At 38.2% G+C, this 25734-nt stretch overlaps 1 protein-coding gene across 7 annotated transcripts in view; it reads left to right on the forward strand.

The window, feature by feature from the left end:
- Positions 1-25734, forward strand: part of ELMOD1 (ELMO domain containing 1) — an 83144-nt gene that overhangs the window by 35192 nt on the left and 22218 nt on the right. For 5 of the 7 annotated variants that reach the window (XM_061144050.1, XM_061144077.1, XM_061144086.1 and 2 more), the window contains 4 exons: positions 2609-2754; positions 2892-2920; positions 3887-3984; positions 9895-10024. In XM_061144050.1, coding sequence (XP_061000033.1) covers positions 2609-2754; positions 2892-2920; positions 3887-3984; positions 9895-10024 — 403 coding nt within the window. Of the gene's footprint in view, positions 1-2570; positions 2755-2891; positions 2921-3886; positions 3985-9894; positions 10025-25734 lie in introns of all 7 variants that reach the window. The other 2 variants (XM_061144095.1, XM_061144103.1) reach the window with 1 other exon arrangement.

The raw sequence follows: 25734 nt of genomic DNA on the forward strand, positions 1-25734 counted from the left end.
AACATGACATGTTTTCTCTCCTTTTGTGTAAGACTGTCTGATGCAAAATAATTCCCCAAGCATTTTCTTCTCATTTGCAAGGAGGCCAGTGGGAGAAATTATAGATGGGCTGAAAGTCACTCTACATCTGACTGCTCCCTACCACCTAGAAGGACACCTCTAGGTCTCAAGCCACACCTTTGTATAGCTCTGATGAAGAATTTGCATGGGGGAAACTTTCTGCAGTTTAACTTAATTGGCTTGTACCTAAGTAGGGTGAATACAAAGATACTCCTTAAACAGTAATTAGAACCTTTTCTCTAGGAAGATTTAGTACTACAAGAACCTGATTATTATGCAGTCCTAATGTATAGACTTAAAAGAGGCTTCATCTGAGTAGCTGGCCCACATGCTAGACAAACTTTACGGGAAGTTGCACATGGGTACTGTAGGGGCAGATGTCATAGAAAGCTTTATTTTTGACTTAGTAATATGATTAATGCCAACCAGTTATTAATATCATTACCATTTGGCTGATAACCAGTTAATAAGGATATTGCTCAATCGCTTCTTCTGTCATAGCTATCCAATAGTTGGAAAAATGGAAAATTTTTTCAAGAGAGCGAGTTGAAGTTTTGTATAATTTCTCACTCATCTAATTAAAATATTCCATTTTAATCATTTAATCATTTTCAGGGTTACATTTTTTTAGAAGCTGGTAATCTAAATCTTAATAGATCTTAGAACATATTTGACTAAAACAGTTGAATTGCAGACTTTACCACACAGTAAATCCATTTTTTTGTCTTTCAGTAGAATCTGACTTTATATAGAAATTTCATATTTACTTGTTTGTAATGATTTTTCGTGATCACTGTTATAACTTTCTTTTTTCTTAAAATAATGTATCCATATTAAAAAAGAAAATTACTTAACCAGAAAAGCAAGTAAAAATTACTCATAATTCCATTACCCAGACAAATCTCTGTTAACCTTTTTGTTGTATATCCTGCCAATCTTTTTCTCCTTGTTTGTATGTCATCATTAAATTTTTTTGTTTTATTTTATTATAAGAAAAGATATATTATTCCATACATTTTCTATGGATATTTTATGTTATTAGGTCCTCTAGAATCCAATTTTATTATCTACAAAGGATTCTCTCATATTTCAGTGTAGCAGCTTGGTTACTTGTATGTTTCCTCTGTTCCCTTTGCATTTATATGATATACACTTCATGCTTTTGTACAAGTTAGTTGTTGGAATTGTTGTTTTTAACTTAGGCTGTTCTAGGTATTGGAGCCAGAGCATTGAACAAAGGAACACAATTAAGTTGTTTGTTCACATCAGGGATTCATCACATCACTGAGGCTAATGTTAACTGCACTAATTCATCTGTATGACCCTGGATCACCATATGTTAGAATTGGGGGAAATTAGTGAACATGTGAGAAAAATATCTTTTAGAAATGACACCAATAAGAAGTGTTATAAATAATTCTGCCTTCTAGGAAAATAACTCTACCTTCTAGGGAAGCTCTCGTATTCAGAGAAGATGAGTTGAATACAAGTTCCTGGATAATAAATCTTTACCTCTATAGCCTGAGTCATTTGAGACTCCAAACAGTATCATGAAGTAGTAGACATATTAAAAACTAAATATGTGGACTTACATATTAAATATGTAAATATGCAGAATCATGTATTAAATATGTAGACTCATATTAAAAACTAAAAGTTCGCATAAAACACAAATTCACATGTGCCAGAGACATTGTGAATAAGTACATGATTGGTGACAATACACTTTATAGTTTGTCCAATAAAGTATAGTTCCAATACTTTATTGGAGTGAGACAGGGTGTGCAATGAAGAAAGCTTTGTTTAGCAGGAACCAGGAACAAACTTGTCAAGAGGGGGAGATTTTGAAAGGTTTAAATCAAAGAATGTTGAAGAACCAAAGGTCAACATGCTTGTTTAGTGAGCTGATGAGGAGGCATTCTGGCACATCCAAGAAGTATTGGGATTGGTCAGCAGAGAAGACAGGTGGCCACACAATCAAGTCCTCAAAGAGGACAATAGTACCAAAACAAAAGCAGAGGGAAGGAGAAAAATGGGAGCAAGGGAAGAAATAAACAGCAGCCAAAAAAGGCATGAAGGAAAAGCTGTAAATTTACTAGGGTGAGCTGAGAGGTGTTCACGGAGGCAGATGAGAGTTGCTATAGCATGTTCTTCCCCATGTCTATAGGAGAGACAGCTTCTAAAACACAAGGATTCTGTGTTCAAGGTAGTGATCTGTTTTAACAATATTTTTAGGCAAAGGTAGGAAAAGAAAGGATTCCCATGCTTCACTCTCTGTTGGTGTATCAAATTTACTAGAATAGGCATTCTGGAACTTGCTGTCATAGTAGCAAGTAGCAAGCCTTACAGACCTAGGGCTTCACTCCTGATGATGGATTTTGTAGCTACCTCAAATAAAGTAACATGGGATTGAAATAATGAAATACGCTTGTGAACCCAAGAAGTCTAATGGTTGATTTTCTTCTGGGCTTGTTGCTTGCTGGTGGTGGCTGCTTTCTATTCTCTTCCAGAGTTCTGTTGGAAGAGTGCTGTCTTTTATTTTTGACAGAATGCTGATCCAGGTCTGCCTGTATTTTTATTGTAAATTTTTGTGGCGTTGCCTGAAATTTGTAATGAGAAAACTGACTGGAAGATGTGAACTGCAACGAATCTGTTATAATACCAAGCCTGGAGCTTCTAGAACCATGAAAATTGGTAAGCATGAAACAAAGAAGTAAGCAAAATGTAGGCTTTCTGTAATTGAGGATACAGTGTTATATTTCAGTACAGTAATTGTAAACCACTTGTAAAAGATAATATTTGAATAGCTTTTAAAATTATCTCTTTTCCAGAAACATCACTGAGAGATTCAAAAAGTAAGGTAAGTAAAATTGTTTCTGTATTTTTTAGCAACTTCTCACTTGGAGGCTTACCTCCAATCATCCAAAAGTAAAAATCTTAAGAAACAAAATATACCTTTGGCTATGGGCTTCCCTGGTGGCTCAGACGGTAAAGAATCTGCCTGCAATGCAGGAGACCCAGGGTCAGGAATATCCCTGGGTCAGGAATATTCCCTGGAGAAAGAAATGGCACCCCCTCCAGTATTCTTGCCTGGGAAATTCCATGGACAGAGGAGCCTGGCGGGCTACAGTCCGTGTGGTCACAAAGAGTTGGATACAACTGAGCGACTAAGCACTTGAATTTTTTTCCCATCACAAAACACTGCTTTTTATCTGAAAACAGGCACTCATGAATTTCCAGACAGATTTATGCTGCACATATTACTTCATTCTTGAATTCATCCCTTTTTATATCTCTTTCCAAATCATAAATATTCCGTGGAAATAAGAGAAGTGTTATCTCTCTGCTAGTTCCTCAATATCCAAATCATTTAACTTTATGCTCAAGATTTTCCAAGCCACTATAGCCATTTATAGCACATAGTTAAGCATCCACATAAGAAAGAAAAATTTGTTTCTTAAGATTCTTGAATATTTAACTTTGACATCCTTAAGACTATATCTCCCATGTACTTCACACAGTAATAGATGTATGCTCATTAACAGTGGAAACCATGTGAGTTCAGTAAGAAAAAGAAAATATATTATTTCTATGTGAGTAACTTGAAACAGATGAAAGTGGTAAAAAAAAAAAAAAAACAAGCTTATGTATTTTTGTTTTATGTTTGTTACCTTAATCAGAAAAATACCAAATTTACTAGAATTTAAAGGCTACATCAATTTTTGTTTTTAAGCTTTAAACAAATATTTGAAGCCCCAATTTAAATAGACCCCACTTAAGATACTAGTGTTCATGACAAGTGAACTGATTTAAACTTGTTTTCTAGCTATTACAGACTTCAGTGAGTGTTCACCCTGATGCTATTGAAAAAACTATAGACGACATCATGGAACTGAAAAAAATTAACCCCGACATAAATCCACAGTAAGAATATGTTCATTATGTTATAAGTATAAAACAGAAGTCACATGCCACATACTTAGTATTTCTAAATATTCTGTTTCTAAATACTTTTTCACACATGCTTTCTTCTCTCTCTCTCTCTTCTTTCTTTGCCCCAGATAATTATCTGCATGTTTTGACTTTCAGGTGAAAAATAAAGAAAAAAGATGCCTTTTTCATATTTGTAAATAGCAGCAACTTTGTTATTCTGTTGTGATTTATGTTTATGCTTTTGAGATGCAATGAATGTAAGAAATCTGATGGACACCCTTGATATCAGAAGATGAAGTAAAGGGAGTCCATTCATCAACAGTCACTCCATATGATGCCTATGTTTTACATTAACAGTAAATGTACAAATTGTAAATGTGCCTGAGCTGACTCTGCTGTATGAAGAATATTTCTTCAGTTCATGACAGGCTGTTAATCTTGGAGACAGTTACTACCTGCTTGTGAAGAAGACAGACATGTGTGGGAAGAGAGATGACTTTTATATGAAGACTTTAGAATTTTGTAATTAGTTGTCTTATCTTGAAAGTATTAAAATGCATTTGGTGATGTACATGACATTTAAAATTAGCTTTATATTTTCCATTGGGTACAGGAATTTTTCTGTAAAATTTTAGTCTAAGGATATTGGGTAGAATAAATTCTGTATGCAGATACATTCAGATACAGTTTAGGTAGGTAACAGTCAAACTGTCTTTTAGATGTGCATGCTTAACTTCAGATGTTACATTCAGAGTGCACTTGGCATAGGTCTATATATTGGAGGGATTCCAGGTACTAGCTAATTGCTCATCACAAAACTCCATTTCTACATGGTATCCATAGCATTCTTCTGCAGATGCTTCAGCTAATTAGCTGCTTTCCCTTATTCAGCTTTATTAAATGTGATTTTAATTATATAGTAAATGTCTTTTTGAAACCTACTGACTTATTTCTCTGAAATTGTGGTAAGAATGCAATTCATTTAAAATTTAAGGTTACAATTAGGCATGAAAGATATATTAGACCTGTATTCATACTTAGAGATTGGGTTAGATTTAATAGCAAATCTTTTCTGTCTCTTTTATGAAAGTTATATATTTCATTCAGAAGTGTTTCCTTACCATCTATTCTTTTGATTTCCTTTAGTGGGAAAAAACTTTTATAGGTAGTGTTTAATTGCAGTTTTGGACCATGAATTTTAAAATCATTATAACGGCTCAAACACATCTTCATTAATCAAAATAGGAACTATTACAATCAACACATTTTTGCCAATGAGAAATGTTCGTTTATTCCTGTAGCATAAAAACCCATGCTTTGGGATTTGACAAACCCTTGGAAAGCATTTTCTGCCTCCTGCTGGTTGTAGAAGTGTTTTCCTTGCAAAAAGTTGTTAAGTTGCTTGAAAAAGTAGTGGTTGGATTTTGAGGGGTCAGGTGACCATAGTGGGTAAGCAGAACGCCGTAGCCCAATTTGTTCAACTTCTGAAGTCTTGGTTGTGCAACATGTGGTTGGGTGTTGTCATGGAGAATTGGGCCCTTTCTGATGGCCAGTGCTGGTTGCAGGCACTGGAGTTTTCGGTGCAGATCTTCAGTTTGCTGAGCAGACTTCTCAGATGTAATGGTTTCGCCAGGATTCAGAAAGCTGTAGTGGATCAGATCTGCAGCAGACCACCGAACAGTGATCATAACCTTTTTTTCATGCAAGTTTGGCTATGAGAAGTGCTCTGTAGCTTCTTCTTGTTCAAGCCACTGAGCTGGTTGTTGCCAGTTGTCATACAAAATCCACTTTCATCACACGTCACAGTCCAATTGAGAAAAGCTTTGTTGTTACTTAGAATAAAACACTTCAAAACGACAATTTTTGATTTTTGGTCAGTTCATGAGGTACCCACTTATCGGGCTTATTCACCTTTCCAATTTGCTTCAAATGCTGAATGGCCATAAAATGGTTGACATTGAGTTCTTCATCAACTTCTTGTGTTAAAAGGGTCAGCTTCGACAATTGCTCTCAGTTGGTCATTATCAGCTTCCAATGGCTGACCATTGTGCTCTTCACTTCCAAGTCTCTCATCTTCTTTGCAAAACTTCTTGAACCACCACTGCACTGTACATTCATTAGCAGTTCCTGGGCCAAATGCATTGTTGATATTGTGAGTTGTCTCCGTTGCTTTACAATCCATTTAAACTCGACTAAGAAAATTGTTCAAATTTGCTTTTTGCCTAAACATCATTTCCATAATCTCAAATAAATATAAACAGCATCTAAGAAGTCATTAGCAAAAAACATAAAGCAAGAAATGTGCATTAAAATGATGTATAACATGACCAAATTTATTTAAGATTGTATTCCAATATCAAATGGCAAATTTCAACAATGCAGAAATTAGGGTTACAGTTAGGGTTAGGGTTTAGGGTTAGGGTTAGACCCTGACACAATAGATTGTCTTTTACAGCCGAATAGGAATTTTAGTATTTTTTTTTTCCAGTTTGACATTGACAAGATGTGATCTTTAAAAAATTAAATAATTTTCTGGAAAAAAAATCAAGAAATAGAGCTGGGGGAAATACTATTTAATCTATCAAGTCATCACTACTATTAACCTTACTTTGTTTTGTACATTTTTTCAGATGCCACTTATGGTGGTGGTAAGAATTACTACTGTAAAATTGAATTGGCTCCCTTGTTTTCTTTTTTATTTCTCCCACTCTCCTCTTTCCTCAAAATTAACTCTCCTCTCTGTCCTCTGTTGATTTTCTGGGTGATGAGTACCACTGTGCCTTTTTCCTAAATTTAAATATCAAATTCAGGTTTTTTTAATTGAGCATTCAGTTTTATATAAGTTTAGTGTTCTGGGTTACCTGACACTGCTCTTTGTGTTTGAAATAAACATACAGTCCTAAAATAAGATTTTCTATTGCCCTCAACTTTGAGTTAAACTCTATACATCTCTTCCCTCTCAAAAAGATGGTTATGACACTTTCATTGTGATTATGATGTCATTGTGATTATGATGACCATTGCAACAAAAAATGTTCAAATTTAATGAGTGAATTAGAAGTCAGAGTACATTGAACAGTAATTCTTGGCTTGAATCATATGAAATTGCTATTGTTCATATGGCAGTTCTATTTCCAGTTTTTTAAGAAATCTCCACACTGTTTTCCATAGCGGCTGTACTAGTTTGCATTCCCACCAACAGTGTAAGAGGGTTCCCTTTTCTCCACACCCTCTCCAGCATTTATTGCTTGTAGACTTTTGGATAGCAGCCATCCTGACTGGCGTGTAATGGTACCTCATTGTGGTTTTGATTTGCATTTCTCTAATAATGAGTGATGTTGAGCATCTTTTCATGTGTTTGTTAGCCATCTGTATGTCTTCTTTGGAGAAATGTCTGTTTAGTTCTTTGGCCCATTTTTTGATTGGGTCATTTATTTTTCTGGAATTGAGCTGCAGGAGTTGCTTGTATATTTTTGAGATTAATCCTTTATCTGTTTCTTCATTTGCTATTATTTTCTCCCAATCTGAGGGCTGTCTTTTCACCTTACTTATAGTTTCCTTTGTAGTGCAAAAGCTTTTAAGTTTCATTAGGTCCCATTTGTTTAGTTTTGCTTTTATTTCCAATATTCTGGGAGGTGGGTCATAGAGGATCTTGCTGTGATTTATGTCGGAGAGTGTTTTGCCTATGTTCTCCTCTAGGAGTTTTATAGTTTCTGGTCTTACATTTAGATCTTTAATCCATTTTGAGTTTATTTTTGTGTATGGTGTTAGAAAGTGTTCTAGTTTCATTCTTTTACAAGTGGTTGACCAGTTTTCCCAGCACCACTTGTTAAAGAGGTTGTCTTTTTTCCATTGTATATCCTTGCCTCCTTTGTCAAAGATAAGGTGTCCATAGGTTCGTGGATTTATCTCTGGGCTTTCTATTCTGTTCCATTGATCTATATTTCTGTCTTTGTGCCAGTACCATACTGTCTTGATGACTGTGGCTTTGTAGTAGAGTCTGAAGTCAGGCAGGTTGATTCCTCCAGCTCCATTCTTCTTTCTCAAGATTACTTTGGCTATTCGAGGTTTTTTGTATTTCCATACAAATTGTGAAATTCTTTGGTCTAGTTTGGGCATACACACTGAGGAAACCAGATCTGAAAGAGACACGTGCACCCCAATGTTCATCGCAGCACTGTTTATAATAGCCAGGACATGGAAGCAACCTAGATGCCCATCAGCAGATGAATGGATAAGGAAGCTGTGGTACATATACACCATGGAATATTACTCAGCCATTAAAAAGAATTCATTTGAACCAGTCCTAATGAGATGGATGAAGCTGGAGCCCCTTATACAGAGTGAAGTAAGCCAGAAAGATAAAGAACATTACAGCATACTGACACATGTATATGGAATTTAGAAAGGTGATAACGATAACCCTATATACAGAACAGAAAAAGAGACACAGAAATACAGAACAGACTTTTGAACTTTGTGGGAGAATGTGAGGGTGGGATATTTCAAAAGAACAGCATGTATACTATCTATGGTGAAACAGATCACCAGCCCAGGTCAGATGCACGAGACAAGTGCTCCGGCCTGGTGCACTGGGAAGACCCAGAGGAATCGGGTGGAGAGGGAGGTGGGAGGGGGGATCGGGATTGGGAATACATGTAAATCCATGGCTGATTCATATCAATGTATGACAAAACCCACTGGAAAAAAAAAAAAAAAAACATATGAGACATAATGCAAAAAGTAGTCATGTATTAGAATCATAAGCAAATAATGAAGAATAAATAATTTCACTCCAAAAAAAAAAAAAAGAAATTGCTATTGTTGAATCACAAAGTTGAATGACTATAAAGAAACTAGCAGCCATCAAATGAGTACAGGAGGGTAATTTATGTAACAGTAATTTATAGAAAAACAGGATCTTGGTGATTATTTAGTCACCTGTTCAATGAACTCATAATGTTATTTGACTGCTTAAGGAGACTCTATTTTACGTTTTGTGTTGTAGGAGAGAAAAACAGCATTCAGATCACAGGAAATAATGATCATCTCTGTCATGCTTGCCAGATTGATTTTTGTTCCAATGATATGTTTTAAGGGGAAAATCACACAAACTGTACATTCAGAGAAGACTGAGAAAGATAGTAAAACATCTGAAAACCATGTCCCATGAGAAGGAACTGAAGAAAGTGGGGATTTGAGATAAGACCCTGGAGATGAGACTAGAAGAAAATTCCTGTCTTAAAATTAATATACATGTCAGGGAAATGTGGAAATAAATTTTCTCTGACAACAGCATTTGAACCATTTTGTAATAAAGCATGTTTGGTTTCAGCATAAGAAAAAGCATTCAGACAAGTAGAGTGGTTCAAATGGAATGGGAAATGTAAAATAGTGAGTTCTTTCTCTTGGCATTGCGTTATCTGTCAGGGGTGCTTGCAAGCAGAAGTGTTTTAATTTTTGTTGTTTTCATTTGTTTTGAAATTTCTCTTACCCCTAAGCCCCTGGGATGATTTCTTTCTCTCACACTAATAGCTGCCCCCACACACCCTTCTGAAGAGTTTCTGATATATCTACCTAAGCGAGTAAAATGATCCCTAAGAAACTGTGACCACCTGTATTTTCTACATCTTTCAAGTCACCTGCATAAAGAGCTCCCATGTTTTTAAGCCATATTATTGCAATTTGACCTAAGAAAAAACTGGAATGAGGTAAAGTTTAACTAACTTCCACAACTGTCCATGTGGAGTTTCAGTTAAAAATTGTGCTTCTATTATATCCTATTTCATAAATATTATATAAATATGAAAAGCCCTATTGTACATACATAAAGTGAACAAATGTCAAAGAATATGTTTTGTTTTTCCTAATATGTATTTCTTCTATTTTTTAAAACCTTAGATTGGGAATCTCTCTTCAGGCTTGCCTTCTGCAAATTGTTGGCTACAGAAACCTTATTGCAGATGTGGAAAAACTGCGCAGAGAATCCTACGATTCTGATAATCCCCAACATGAAGAAATGCTTTTGAAGGTTAGTCCTTGAACACATTTCAGTTCTTCACTTAGGTCAGCTAATGTTTGCCAAGCCCCTGCTGTGTGCTAGGCACTGGTCTGGATGTAGGGGAAACAAATGTGAACATGACACGAACACTGAACTAAGAGGTAAAGCCTACCTTTTCTTGCTAGTTCAGATGTTGAAGGTTAATTTTTCAATAGAAAATTCATGTGAGAAGTTAAAAATAAAGCCACTTTTCATGTGTAATCTGAAAAGGTATCAGAGGTGATTTCTATGGCCTCTCACATTTGGCTCAAGTTCAGATTGTTTAGAGCTTCCTTGGTGGCTCAGATGGTGAAGAATCCTGTGCAGTGCACGAGACCTGGGTTCGATCCCTAGGTTGGGAAGATGGGAGAAGGGAATGACAACCCACTCCAGTATTCTCGCCTGGAAAATTCCATGGACAGAGGAGCCTGGTGGGCTACAGTCCATGAGGTCACAAAGAGTCAAATACAGCTGAGCAACTATAATACTTTCCCTTTCACTTAGATTGTTTAACTGTGTTGAAAGCCAATAGAAATAGCATTTGTCAAAGAGTGACCTAGGATTTCCATTTATGGCTTTTAGTAGATGGCAAAGAAGATAAAGTTGGTTTCTGCTTCCACAATAGCTCCCTGGGGAAATTACCCAAGATCTTAATGCTGATTATTTATTCATGTAACTTGGAGAGTATTAAACAGTAGGTAAAAGTTTATATATGGTGTATTAAAGCTGTTTGAAGAATAATACACAGTTTTAAACACTCCTTCTTGGCTGTCAAAGCAAAATCTTAAAAATCTTATCTGATTTGATACTGTATTATGACACATCAATAAAACTTTAAAAAAATCAAGACGCATCTTTAGAACTATTGTTTTATAAATTCATTTCTGAAAACAGATTTTTAATTTTTAAGTTGGAGTGCTTCTTTGTCTTTTTCTAGAATTCAAAACGGCAGTAATGAAATTGGAAGAAAACATTTGTTTAGCTGCTTTAACTTATTTTATTGAAAAATGTAAATAGAAACTGTAATTTGGAAAATGTATCCTTTTGTGATTTTGTGTGTAGTATGTATTTTTGTATATGTAAATACTTAAGCAGATGACTCTTTTATCCCTACTAATGAGTGCTAGATCTGATGTCAATCTTTAAAAGTAACAATAGTTTCATTCTTAACAATGGTTTCTTCTTTTTCTCCTCTGCTTACTTTTAGCTACTTAGTGGCTGAGCTTCATCTCTTTGGTTGTTTTTTCCCTGTGTTCTGCTGGGGATAGTCAACTTTAATTAAATGAACTCAGAGGCAGGAAATAAGAGGTGATGAAAGAGAAAAGAAGTGTTGTAGTTAACGCACTGGCTATATGCTCCTGAACAGTTCATTAAAATGACTAAAGTGCCCTCTGAATCAATGACATTTGGTTACCTGATATACATCATCTTAGTTGATCTGTTGTATGTGTCCTGGCACATAGGTTTTCAGCAAAAATGAATGAATAAATTATTGAAGTCATTAGATACAGATCAAGAACTTTTATGATATGACTTTTATCTGTGGTCACAATTTGAGTATGTGTTATTTTTATAGTCATAGCTATAAGAGATAGGTGGGGGATGATTGTTTTTGTTATTTAGTAGCTAAGTCATGTCTGACTCTTTTGTGACCATATGTACTGTAGCCTGCCAGGCTCCTCTGTCCATGGGGTTTTCCAGGCAAGAATAGTGGACTGGGTTGCCATTTCCTTCACCAGGGGATCTTCCCAACCCAGGGATCAAGCTGTGTCTCCTCCATTGGCAGATGGATTCTTGATGATTGTTATCTTAATTTTTTTCATCATTAACTTTATTTTAAAAAACTTTTTTTTATAGAGGTACTGTTGATGTACAATATTATGTTTCAGGTTATACACAATGAAATTGAAAATGAAAGTGGCTCAGTTGTGTCCAACTCTTTGAGACCCCATGGACTATACAGTCCATGGAATTCTCCAGACCAGAATGCTAGAGTGGATAGCCTTTCCCTTCTCCAGGGGATCTTCCCAACCCAGGGATTGAACCCAGGTCTCCCATATTGCAGGAGGATTCTTTACCAACTGAACTATCAGGAAAACCCTAAATAATAATTCATAATTTTCAAAGGTTATACTCCATTTACTTATAAAATATTGGATATATTTCATGTGCTATACAAAATACCCTTATAGCTTATTTTATTCATAGTAGTTTGTACCTCTTAATTCCCTACTCTTATCTTGCCCTTCCATGCTTCCCTCTTCCAACCGGTAACCATTAGTTTGTTCTCTATATCTGTGATACTTGTTTAATGTTTTATTTACTAGTTTATTCTAGGTTCCATATGTAAGTGATATCGTGTAGTATTTTTCTTTTTCTGTTTGATTTATTTCACTTAGCATAATATCCTCCAAGTCCATAGGGCTGAATTCCATTGTATGTATAATATATATACCATGTCTTTATCCATTTATCTGTTGCTGGGCACTTAGTTTGCTTCCATATCCTGGCAACTGTAAATAATGCTGCTATGAACATTGCAGTACATGTATCTTTTCAAATTAGTGTTTTCAGTTTTTTTGAACATATATTCAGGAGTCGAATTGCTGAGTCATATAGTAGACCTATTTTTAGTTTTCTGAGAAACTGCCATACTGTTCTCAGTGGATGCACCAATTTATATTACCACCAACAGTATACAAAGGTTATCTTTTCTTTACATCCTCACCAGCAGTTTTTACTTGTGGTTTTTTGATGATAGCCATTTTGACAGAAATGAGGTGATATCTCATTGTGGTTTTGATTTGCATTTCTCTGAGGATTAATGATGTTGAGCATCTCTTTCTTGTTGTTCACTCAGTCATGTCTGACTCTCTGCGACCCCATGGACTGCAGCATGCCAGGCTTCCCTGTCCTTCACCATTTCCCAGAACTTGCTCAAATTCATGTCCATTGAGTCAGTGATGCCACCCAACCATTTCCTCTGTCTTCCCTTTCTCTTGCTGCCTTCAGTCTTTCCCAGAATCAGGATCTTTTCTGGTGAGTCAGTTCTTCCCATCAAGTGGCCAAAGTATTGGAGCTTCAGCTTCAGCATCAGTCCTTCCAATGGACATCAGGACTGATTTCCTTTAGGATTGACTGGTTTGGTCTCCTTGCAGTCCAAGGGATTCTCAAGAGTCCTCCAACACCACAGTTCCTGCAAATGGCATTATTTCATTCTTTTTTATGGCTGAGTTGTGTTCTATTTTTATCCATTCATCTGTCAATGGACAGTTATGTTGCTTCTATATCTGGGCTATTGTAAATACTGCTGCTATGAACATTTGGGTACAGGTATCTTTTCAAATTATACTTTTGTCCAGATATACGCCCAGGAATGGGATTGCTGGATCAGATGATCAGCCTATTTTTAGTCTGTTGAGGAGACGCCACACTGTTTTCCACAGTAGCTATACCAGTTTACATTCCCACCAACAGTGTAGAAGGATTCCCTTTCCCCCACACCTCTCCAGCATTTGCTATTTGTAGCCGTTTTAATGATGGGCCATTCTGACCAGAGTGAAATGATATCTCATTGTGGATTTGATTGGCATTTCTGTAATAATTAATGATGTTGAGTATTTTTTTCATATGCCTATTGGCCATCTGTATGTTTTCCTTGGAGAAATGTCTGTTTAGATCTTCTGCCCATTTTTTGGTTGGGTTGTTTGTTGTTTTGTTATTGAGTTGCATGAACAGTTTGTATATTTTGGAAACTGAGCCCTTGTTGGTTGCATTGTTTGCAAACATATTCTCCCAGTCCATAGACTGTCTTTCATTCTGTTTATGGTTTCCTTTGCTAGGCGAAAGCTTGTAAGTTTGGTTATCCCCTGTTTGTTTATTTTTGCTTGTATTTCCATTGCCTAGGGAGGTTACTGGTGCTAGACTTTGTTTATTGAGAGGTTTTATTATTTTTTTTTCATATTACTGATTCACTTTCATTACTTGCAATAGAACTGTTTATATTTTCTATTTCTTCCCCAGTCAGCCCTAGGATATTGCACTTTCTAGGAATTTTTCCATCTCTTCTAGGTTGTTCATTTCATTGGCATACAGTTGTTTATAGTAGTCTCCTACAATCCTTTGTGGGCTTTCCTGGTGGCTCAGATGGTAAAGAGTCTGCCTGCAGTGCAGGAGACCTGGGTTCGATCCCTGGGTCAGGCAGTCCCTTGGAGAAGGGAATGGCAACCCACTCCAGTATTCTTGCCTGGGAAATCCCATGGACGGAGGAGCCCGGCAGGCTACAGTCCATGGAGTCACAAAGAGTCGAACACAACTGAGTGACTTCATTTTCTTCACGATCATTTATATTCTGTGGTGTCAGTTGTAATTACTTGTGTTTTTCCTTGTTGAGTCTAACTAAAGGTTTATCAATTTTGTTTATCTTTTCAAAGAACTAGCTTTTAATTTCATTGATCTTTATATTATTTTCTTTGTCTCTGTTTCGTTTATTTCTGCTCTGATCTTTATGATTTTGTTACTTCTGCTAACTTAGGTTTTTGTTTGTTCTTTTTTAATTGCTTTAGATGTAAGATTAGGTCTTTATTTGCAATTTTTCTTATTTCCTGAGGTAAGGTTGTATTAATATAAACTTCCCTCTTGGAACTACTTTTGCTGCATTCCTGGGTTTCAGATCATTGTGCTTTCATTTGTCTATAGGTATTTTTTTATTTTCTCTGATGTCTTCAGTGATCCATTCGTTTTTTACTTTTATATTACTTAGCCTCCATGTGTTTGTGTTATTGTAGTTTTTCTTGTTGCTGCTGCTGCTGCTGCTAAGTCGCTTCAGTCGTGTCCAACTTTATGCAACCCCATAGCTGGCAGCCCACCAGGCTCCCCCATCCCTGGGATTCTCCAGGCAAGAACACTGGAGTGGGTTGCCATTTCCTTCTCCAGTGCGTGAAAGTGAAGTCTCTCAGTCGTGTCTGACTCTTCACGACCCCATGGACTGCAGCCCACCAGGCTCCTCTGTCCATGGAATTCTCCAGGCAAGAGTACTGGAGTGGGGTGCCTTCTCCCATTTTTTTTCCCTTGTAGTTTATTGCTAATCTCATAGCATTGTGATTAGAAAAGATGCTGGATATGATTTCAATTTTCTTAAATTTTTAAGGCTGACCTTGTGGCTTAGCATGTGGTTAATCCTGGAATATGTCCCAAAGCTCCTGAAAGTAATGTATATTCTGCTGCTTTTGAATGGAATGCTCTATAAATATCAATTAAGTCCATCTGGTCTAATATGTCATTTAAGGCCTATTTCCTTATGATTCTCTATACGGATGATCTGTTTGTTGATGAAAGCAGAGTGTTAAGTCCCCCACTATGATTGTGCTGTCGATTTCTCCCTTTATGGTTGTTAGTATTTGCCTTACATATTGAAGTGCTCCTATATTGGGTGCATACATATTTATAATTGTTGTACCTCCTTCTTGTATTGATCCCTTGATCATTATGTAGCATCCTTCTTTGTCTCTTATAACAGTCTTTGTTTTAAGTCTATTTTGTCTGATACAAGTATTGCTACTCCAACTTTCCTTTGATTTCCTTTTGCATGGAATACCTTCTTCCAATGCATCACTTTCAGTCTGTATATATGCCTACATCTGAGGTGGGTCTCTTGTAGACAGCATATATAGGGGTCTTGTTTTAGTATCCACCCAGCCAGTCTATGTCTTTTTATTGGCATATTTAACCCATTTACATTTAAGGTAATTATCCATATGTGTATTCCTATATCAATTTTTTAATTGTTTTAGGTTTGTTTTTATAGGTCTCTTTCATTTTCTTCTCTTGTGATGACCATCTTTGGTGTTGTGTTTGACTTGCTTTTACTTTTCTGTGTGTATATTATGGTGTGGAGGTTTGCTGTTCCCATAAAGTTGTGATATAACAGTTCATCTGTTTACATGGTTTTTTGTCTGTCTGTTTGTTTGTTTTGTTTTGTAAATTGCTAGTCTCTTTCCCACCTAGAGAAGTTCCTTTTGTTGCACAGTTGATTGGGTGGTTCTCTTAGCTTTTGCTTGTCTGTGAAGCTTTTGATTTCTCCATCAAATCTGAATGAGGCCTTCTGGGTAGAGTGTTCTTGGCTGTTGGTTCTTCCCTTTCATCCCTTTAAGTATGTTGTGCCACTCCTTTCTGTCTTGCAGAGTTTTTCCTGAGAAATCAGCTGATAACTTTATGAGAGTCCCCTTGTATGTTATGTGTAGTTTTTCCCTTGTTGCTTTTAAGATTTTATCTTTGTCTTTAATTTTTGTCAATTTGATTACTCTGTGTCTCAGTGTGTTCCTCCATGGGTTTGTCCTGCCTCAGACTCTCTTCTAGATCTTTGTTAAACATTTCTTACATCTTCTCAATCTTTGCCTCCATTTTCCCCCAACATCCTGTGTTATCTTCACTAGCGTTATTCTGAATTCTTTTTCTGGAAGATGGCCTATCTCCACTTCATTTCGTTGTTTTTCTGGGATTTCATTTTTTTCTTTTCTCTGGAACATAATCTTCTGCCTTTTCATTTTGTTTAACTTTCTGTGGTTGTAGTTTTCTTTCTGGATGCTGCAGGATTTCAGTTCTTTATGCTTCTGTCTGCCCTCTGGTTGATGAGGCAATCTTTAAGAGGCTTGTGCAAGCTTCTTGATGGGAGGGACTGGTGGTTAGTAGAACTGTATCTTTCTCTGGTGGGCAGGACTGTACTCAGTAAAACTTTAGTCTGCTGGTCGGCTGATGGGTGGGCCTAGACTCCTTTTCTGTCAGTTGTTTGGCCTGAGGCAACCCAGCCCTAGAGCCAGAGGCTCTCAGTTCAGTTCAGTTCAGTTCAGTCACTCAGTCGTGTCCGACTCTTTGCAACCCCATGAATCGCAGCATGCCAGGCCTCCCTGTCCATGACAAACTCCCAGAGTTTACTCAAACTCATGCCCATCGAGTCAGTGATGCCATCCAGCCATCTCATCCTCTGTCGTCCCCTTCTCCTCCTGCCCCCAATCCCTCCCAGCATCAGGGTCTTTTCCAGTGAGTCAACTCTTCGTATCAGGTGGCCAAAGTACTGGAGTTTCAGCTTCAGCATCAGTCCTTCCAATGAACACCCAGGACTGAACTCCTTTAGGATGGACTGGTTGGATCTCCTTGCAGTCCAAGGGACTCTTGAGAGTCTTCTCCAACACCATAGTTCAAAAATCAATTTTTCGGCGCTCAATTTTCTTCACAGTCCAACTCTCACATCCATACATGACCACTGGAAAAACCATAGCCTTGACTAGACGGACCTTTGTTGGCAAAGTAATGTCTCTGCTTTTTAATATGCTATCTAGGTTGGTCATAACTTTCCTTCCAAGGAGTAAGCGTCTTTTAATTTCATGGCTGCAGTCACCATCTGCAGTGATTTTGGAGCCCAAAAAAATAAAGTCTGACACTGTTTCCACTGTCTCCCCATCTATTTCTCATGAGGTAGTGGGACCAGATGCCATGATCTTAGTTTTCTGAATGTTAAGCTTTAAGCCAACTTTTTCACTCTCCTCTTTCACTTTCATCAAGAGGCCCTTTAGCTCTTCTTCACTTTCTGCCATAAGGGTGGTGTCATTTGCGTATCTGAGGTTATTGATGTTTCTCTCGGCAATCTTGATTCCAGCTTGTGCTTCTTCCAGCCCAGCATTTCTCATGATGTACTCTGCATATAAGTTAAATAAGCAGGGTGATAATATACAGCCTTGACGTACAGTGGGGCAAATGGTGGCCTCTAGGAGGTCTTACACCAATGAGTACTTTCTAGAACTTCTGCTACCGGTGTCCTTGTACCCACAGTAAACCACAGCCACCCCCACACCTCTGCAGGAGACCCTCCAACACTAGCAGATAGATCTGGTTCTGTCTCCTTTGTTCACTGCTCCTTTTCCCTGGACTCTGATGCACACAGGACTTTGTATGTGCACTCCAGGAGTAGAGTCTCTGTTTCCCCTACTCCTGTGGAAGTCCTGCAGTCAAATCCACATTGGCCTTCAAGGTCAGATTTCCTGAGCAGTCCTAGTCCCTTTGCCTAATCCCCAGGTTGGAAAGCCTGACGTGGGACTCAGAACCTTTGCAACAGTGGGAGAACTTCTATGGTATAATTGTTCTGCAATTTGTGGGTCGCCACTACGCTAGTATGGAATTTGATTTTATTGTAATTGTGCCCCTTCTACCATCTCATTGTGGCTTCTCCTTTGTCTTTATACATGGGGTGCTTTTTTTGGTGGGTTCCAGCATCTTCCTTTTGATGGTTGTTCAGTATTTAGTTGTAATTTTGGTTCTCTTACAGAAGGAGGTGAGCGCACATTCTTCCACTTCACCATCTTGAACCAATCTCCTGCTTTTTTTATTTTTATGATCTAGTAGGTTGATTACATCTCCCACACTTGGAGTAGTGGCTTTTTGTAGGAGATGTCCTATGTGTCCCAGAGGTAAACTTCCCTCTCTTTACCCGAGCTTTATGTTTTAGGGAGTCCCCCTGTGAGAACTGCATGGGCTCTTCTGTTGTGGGGGGCTGATTATGTAGGCAGTGTGGCAGACTTGTTAGTCACTGATCCCGTTGATTGCCAGACCCTGCTTTGTGTGGGGGCTGCTGCCTGCTGACTGGTGGGACCAGGTCAGGCGGCAGTTGCTGAGGAATCGTGGGTAGCCCTGGGCTTGTGCTGGCACATTGGTGGGTGGAGTGCAGGTCTAGGGATCTGGCTTCAGGACCAAGGGGGTCCCAGAGCTGGTGTCAGATTGCTAGTGGATGGAGTCAGTTCCTGATACAGTTAGGTGTAAGGTCTGGAGCACCCCAAAGCTTATATTGTTAGCCTGCTAATAGATGGGGCCAGGGCCTAGCTGGTCCCAGTGCAGGGCCTGGCCTACTGGTCGATAGGCTTGTGACTGTTACCTGCTCCCTGGTGGGTGAGGCTGCTCTAGAGGCTAGAGAAGGTCCCCTAGAGAGCAGGGCCAGAACCCAGGTGATTCTTAGACTGGTGCCTGCCCAGTAATTGATGGAGCTGGATTCTTGGTTTTCTGAGTGGAAGGGCCATATTCCAGAAGCAACTGTGGGTTTAAAATGTCATAAGGTCACCTAATCTGCTGGTGGGTGGGGCTCTGTCCCCATCCAGTTAGTTGCTTGGCCTGAGATGTCTAAGTGCTGGTGCCTGCAGTATTCTGGGCCAGAGCAGGGCTGGGTCCTGGGTCTACAGTGGTGCTTGCCAGTACCACTATCCATGTGGTAGAATGAACTCCTCAAAATAGCAGCCATAAGAGTCTGTGTTCTCGGGGTGAGCTGCAGTTGCCTTCTCTCCCCCTGGAAGGCTCTGCAAGAGTAGCAGGTAGCGTCAGCAGGTAGGTCTGACCCAGGTGCCTGTCAAATTAATGCTTCTTGCCTGAGTCCCACTGCATGTAAGACTTTGTGTGTGCCCTTTAAGGGTGAAGTTTCTATTTCCCCTAGCCATTTGGTAACTTAGAAAGAAAGACCCCACTGACCCTCAAAGTCAGATACTCTGGGGGCTCATCTTCCCAGCACAAGACCCCCAGGCTGGGGAGCCTGATATGAGACTTAGACCTCTCACTCCTTGGAGAGAACCTCTGCATTTCTAATTTCTAATTATTCTCCCATTTGTGGATCACCCACCTGGAGTATGGGACATGACTATATTGTAACTCCACCCCTCCTACCCGTCTTGTTATTCCTTCTGTTAATCTTTAGTTGTAGAAGATTTTTTTCTGGTAGATTTTGGTCTTTTTCATTGATGATTTTTCTGTAAATAGTTGTGATTTTGATGTGCCTGTAGTAGGAAGTGAGCTCAGAATCTTTCTACTTTGCCATCTTGCCCAATCTTGGTTTTCATTACTGCAGAGATAAGCAAACTAAAGTATGTTAGTCCAGTCTCCAATTCACACAGCTAGTGAATTACAAAGCTATGGCTGTCTACTTCTATAATAGGCACCTTGAGGAAAGACATATGTTCTACCCTCAAATGGCTTGTAATCTAATTTGGGAGGTATTCTACATCTACAAAAGTCACTAAATCTTATCCATAGAGTGTCTCTAAAATACCTCTCAAATGATTTCTGTTCCCACTGACTTATTTTAGCCATCATTTCCAACTTGAGCTAATAGAATAGCCTTTTAATTCTGCCACTGACCATTAGCCTCCTTCCTTCCATCTTCTAAAGTACCACTGGAGGGATTATTTTCATTGTATTCTCAATTACAAACTTCAGGTTTCCGGTGTCTGGTAGTAGAAAACCAGAATGCATCTTCACATGCATTTTGGACCCTTCCCAGTTTATTTCTTTAAGCTATTTCTCCTTTATCCTATTATATACAGTACATTTTGCCCCATACTCTTGTCATTCACCATAACCCAGATTAAGCCACGCCATCCAACTTGGGGTTCACAAAATTCTTTAGAGCTAAAATAAGAAAACCAAAACTTGTAGGTCAAAATCTAGCCTGTCACCCATTTTTCTAAGTAAGGTTTTATAGGAGCACATCCATGCTCATTGATTTATGTGTTGTCTATGGCTGCTTTTGTACCCCATTGAAAAAATCAAGTAGTTGTGGCAGTGAGCTTATGGCCAACAAATCCTTAAGATATTTGCTGTCTAACCCTTTACAGACAAAGTTTGCTGACCCTTGGTTTAGAGGCTTGAGTGATATATTGCCAGATTGTTTAATTGCTTTCATTTATATAAACATAAGAGACCATTATCAGTGTTTCTTCTTATAAACTATGAAAAAGAAATCTGGGGCTTCCCTGGTGGCTCAGCAAAGAATCTGTCTGCCAGTGCAAGAGACATGGTTTCCATCCCTAGCCCAGAAGGATGCCACATGTCACAGATCAACTAAGCCCAGGCACCACAACTCCTGAGCCCGTGTGCTGCAGCTATCAAAGCCCATGTTTCTAGAGCCTCCACTCTGCAACAAGAGAAGTGACTGCAATGAGAAGCCCATGTACTATTGCAACTAGAGAATGGCCCCTGCTCACCACAACTAGAGAAAAAGCCCAGCAACGAAATCCCAGAACAGCCAAATAAATTAAATTATTTTAAAAACCCAAAATTTTAAAGTTATTTTAAAAAGAAAAGAAAAAAAAAAGCCTTGATTGTTATGGTCATTTAAGCATAGGCTGGGATAAAACTGATTAACATCAGTTTACACTTATGTAGCACTGTCCATATGCGTTATTCAAACGGACATCCTTATTAAGTGTTTTCTAACCAAATTAATTGTAAAGGCAAAACTTTAGGTGCATTCATGTACTTAATGGGAAAAATTTAACTCAGAATTAAGAGGTCTGATCTTAGAGCTGCTGCTTCTTCAGTGGAAACATAGACAAATGCCCTTTCTCTTTCTGTTCTGCAGCAAACCAGAGACAGGGCAGAAGTGTTCAAATACACTTGCGATAAAGTCTGAATGCAAAGAGGAGAGAATTAAACAGGGCACAGGATGGTGGACTGACTCAGCATGCAGCTTTCACATCTCTGGCTTGTCATCTGCACAAGAATGACCCTTCTAACCCTTGTCTTCTGCGGTTGGCAGGTGGCTTTGTAATAATTCTACTCCCAGTAGTACAGCCTTAGATGGCTAGACTCATCAAAGCCCCCCACCAGAGGCCCACCACCTTAGTTAAGATTTCAGTCAGCTTCCAGGTGCAAGAAATGACCTTACCTTTCAGAGCTACCCTGCTGCCTCCTGGTATTTTTCTGGGAAGAGCCTATCTATCAGAAAAGAATCCAGTAGGCAGTAACTCAAGCATTCTTACAGGAAATGTACACTTGGTAGCACTTCATGTAAGTGGTTTAGCATCACTGGTTTTCATTTTCCATGAAAGTGATGTTAAGAAATTAAGAACACTTTTTAGCCATTAATCTCATCTGTTGTGATTCAGAAAATTATTAAAATGGAATTTCTTTTTTAAATTTATTTTTAAAACATTTTATCATTCAAAGCTTTTACTTTCCAAAACCAAAGTATTCTCCGAATGAAGGAAGTTTATCATTTAACTGTAGAAATGAAATGCTTGCTGTTGGCATTTTACTCCACTCACTTGATCAAACCAGGTATTTTTAAACAGTGTAGGGCCTTGAGATTACTTCCAGATATTGTTCAAGTGAATATGATGAGCTTTACAATCTGTTTTTGTTTGCTTGGTTTTCACTGTGGCAGTAACCAAATCAGTTCCCAGAGGATTGTTTTTTAAGGAGATCTTTTCTCTCAGTTTTTGGTACTTGTCCAGTGAATTATAGCATTTTGTCTTTTGATGAATAAAGAGCACTGGCAAATTCTTATATGGGGAATATAACAAGAGATTTCTGGGAGCTTCCTTGGTGGCTCAATAGTAGAGAATCCACCTGCCAATGCAGGAGACACTGGTTCGATCCCTGATTTGTGAAAATCCCACATGCGTCAGAGCAGCTAAGCCTGTTTGCCACAACTCTTGAGCCTGTGCCCTAGAGCCCAGGAGCTGCTCTACTGAGCCCATGTGCTGAAACTACTGAAACAATAGAGCCCATGCTTCATAAAAAGAGAAGCCACTGCAATGAGAAGCCTATGTGTTGCAACTAGAGAGTAGCCCCGCTTGCCTCAACTAGAGAAAAGCCTGCCCAGCAATGAAGAACCAGCACAGCCAAAACTAAATAAATATTTTTTTTGAAAAAAGAGATTTCTTATATCAGTTTGATATTTTACTTTCAAGCATGATAGATATACTTTCTTTTCTCTGAAAATTTTTTCTCACCTTTTAGATTGAATTTACCTCTTGTGCTAAAACAAAATATTGTATCAGTTGAATAATAAGTAATTTTGCATTAATGCCTAAAAGAACTTTGATGAATTACAACTTTTTGTTAGTATTTCGTGTCATTGGACTTTCCTTTATGCTATGTCAGATGTAACATATACTGTTCCCTTTAAGCTTTAAAATCCATATAACAGAATTAGCAATTTAAAAGGTGAATTATGTCTTAAATAGTAACAGGAAATTTTATATTTCTATTTATCCTTGTCTATAATGAAGATATAACATGAAATGTTATTAATATCCTAAAAAGTAAATTTGTTTACATACCCATCTTCATTTACTAGAAAAAACTAATATTTTGAACATTATATGTATATACAGTTGTGGGTCTCAGTTTTTCTCACTCAAGTAATAATACATACTGAGTTTATTTTTCTATAGGAAGTTGAAAAAGTACAACCAGTTTCCTAAGCAGTGAAGAGCATAATGTCTAGAATTTATATTTGTCCAGTAAAATGCAATTGATCATAAATTAAATTATTTTAGGTAACTGTTAACAATGATAATATCTTTTTGAGGTTTATTCCTGAATGTTATCTAAGAAAGCAATGGCAACCCACTCCAGTACTCTTGCCTGGACAATCCCATGGACGGAGGAACCTGGTAGGCTGCAGTCCATGGGGTCACTGAGAGTCAGACATGACTGAGTGACTTCACTTTCACTTTTCACTTTCATGCATTGGAGAAGGAAATGGCAACCCACTCCCGTGTTCTTGCTTGGAGAATCCCAGGGGTGGGGGAGCTTGGTGGGTTGCTGTCTATGGGGTCGCAACAGAGTTGGACATGACTGAAGTGACTTAGCAGCAGCAGCAGCAGCATGAACATTATTGTCTTTTTTATTTTTCATTGTTGCTCAGTCACTCAGTCATGTCTGACTTATTATGACCCCATGGACTGCAGCACGCCAGTCTTCCCTGTCCTTCACTGTCTCCCGGAGTTTGCTCAAACTCATATCTATTGAGTTAATGATGCCATCCAACCATCTCATCCTCTGTCGCCCTCTTCTCCTCCTGCCCTCAATCTTTCCCAGCATCAAGGTCTTTTTCAGTGAACTGGCTCTTTGCATCAGGTGGCCAAACTATTGGAGCTTCAACTTCAACATCAGTCGTTCTAGTGAATATTCAGGGTTGATTTCCTTTAGGATTGACTGGTTTGATCTCCTTGCTGTCCAAGGGCCTCTCAAGAACCTTTCCAGCACTACAGTCCAAAAGCATCATTTCTTCAGTACTCAGCCTTTCTGGTCCAGCTGTCACATCTGCACATGACTACTGGAAAAACCATAGCTTTGGCTATATGGGCCTTTGTCGACAAAATGATCTCTCTGTTTTTTAATATGCTGTCTAGGTTTGTCATAGCTTTTCTTCCAAGGAGCAAGTGTCTTTTAATTTCATGGCTGCAGTCACAGTCCACAGTGATTTTGAAGCCCAAGAAAATAAAGTCTGTCACTGTTTTCACTTTTTTCCCCATCTATTTGCCATGAAGTGATGGGAATGGATGCTATGATCTTAATTTTTTGAATGTTGAGTTAAGCCAGCTTTTTCACTCTCCTCGTTCACCTTCATCAAGAGACTCTTTAGTTCTTCTTTGCTTTCTGCCATAAGGGTTATATCAGATGCATATCTGAGGTTATTGATATTTCTTCCAGCAATCTTGATTCCAGCTTGAGCTTCATCCAGCCCAGCATTTTGCATGATGTTCTCTGCATACAAGTTAAATAAGCAGGGTGACAATATATTTTTATTTTTAATTGAAGTGTAATTGCTTTACAATGGTATACAGCCACATGAAATAGCTCTACGTGTACACATATCCTCTCCCTATTGAGCTTCCCCACCACCATCTCACCCCTCTCGGTCATCACAGAGCACCATGCTGAGCTCCCTGTGTTCATAGCAACTTCCCACTAGCTATCTGTGTTGCACATGGGAGTATATATATTTCAATGCTGCTCTCTCAGTTCATCCACCTTCTCCTTCCCCAGCTGTATTCACAAGTCCATTCTCTACTTCTGTGTCTCTGTTCTTGCCCTGTAAATAGGTTGATCAGTACCATTTTTCTAGATTCCACATGTATGTATTAATATATGATATTTGTTTTCCACATTCTGACCTACTTTGTATAACAGGCTCTAGGTTCACCCACCTCACTACAACTGACTCAAGTTCATTCTTTTTATGGCTGAGCAATATTCCATTGTGTAGATTGTACCACAATTTCTTTATCCATTTTCTGTCCATGGACATCTAAGTTGCTTCCATGTCCTACTTATTGTAAATAGTGCTGCAGTGAACATTGGGGTACATGTGTCTTTTTGAATTATGATTTTCTCAGGGTATATGCCTAGTAGTGGGATTGCTGGGTTATATGGTAGTTTTAGTCCTAGTTTTTTGAGTAATCTCCATACTGTTCTCCATAGTGACTGTATCCATTTACATTCCCACCAACAATGCAAGAGGGTTCCCTTTTCTCTACATTCTCTCTCGAATGTATTGTTTGTAGACTTTGTGATGGTAACCATTCTAACAGGTGTGAGGTGATACCTCATGGTGGTTTTGATTTGTATTTCTCTAATAATGAGCAGTGTTGAGCATTTTTTCATGTGTTTGTTGACCACTTTGTATGTCTTCTTTGGAGGAATGTCTGTTTAGGTCTTCTGCCCATTTTTTGATTGAGTTGTTTTTCTGATATTGCATTGCATAAACTGCTTGTATAGTTTGGAGAGTGATCTTTTGTCAGTTTCATTTGCAATTATTTTCTCCCATTCTGAGGATTGTCTTTTCATTTGTTTATAGTTTTCTTTGCTTTGCCAAAGCTTTTAAGTTTAATTAGGTCCTGCTACTTAATTTTTGTTTTTATTTCCATTACTCTAGG

The sequence above is a fragment of the Dama dama genome, chromosome 1, assembly GCF_033118175.1.
Source record: "Dama dama isolate Ldn47 chromosome 1, ASM3311817v1, whole genome shotgun sequence".
Taxonomy (NCBI): Eukaryota; Metazoa; Chordata; class Mammalia; order Artiodactyla; family Cervidae; genus Dama; species Dama dama.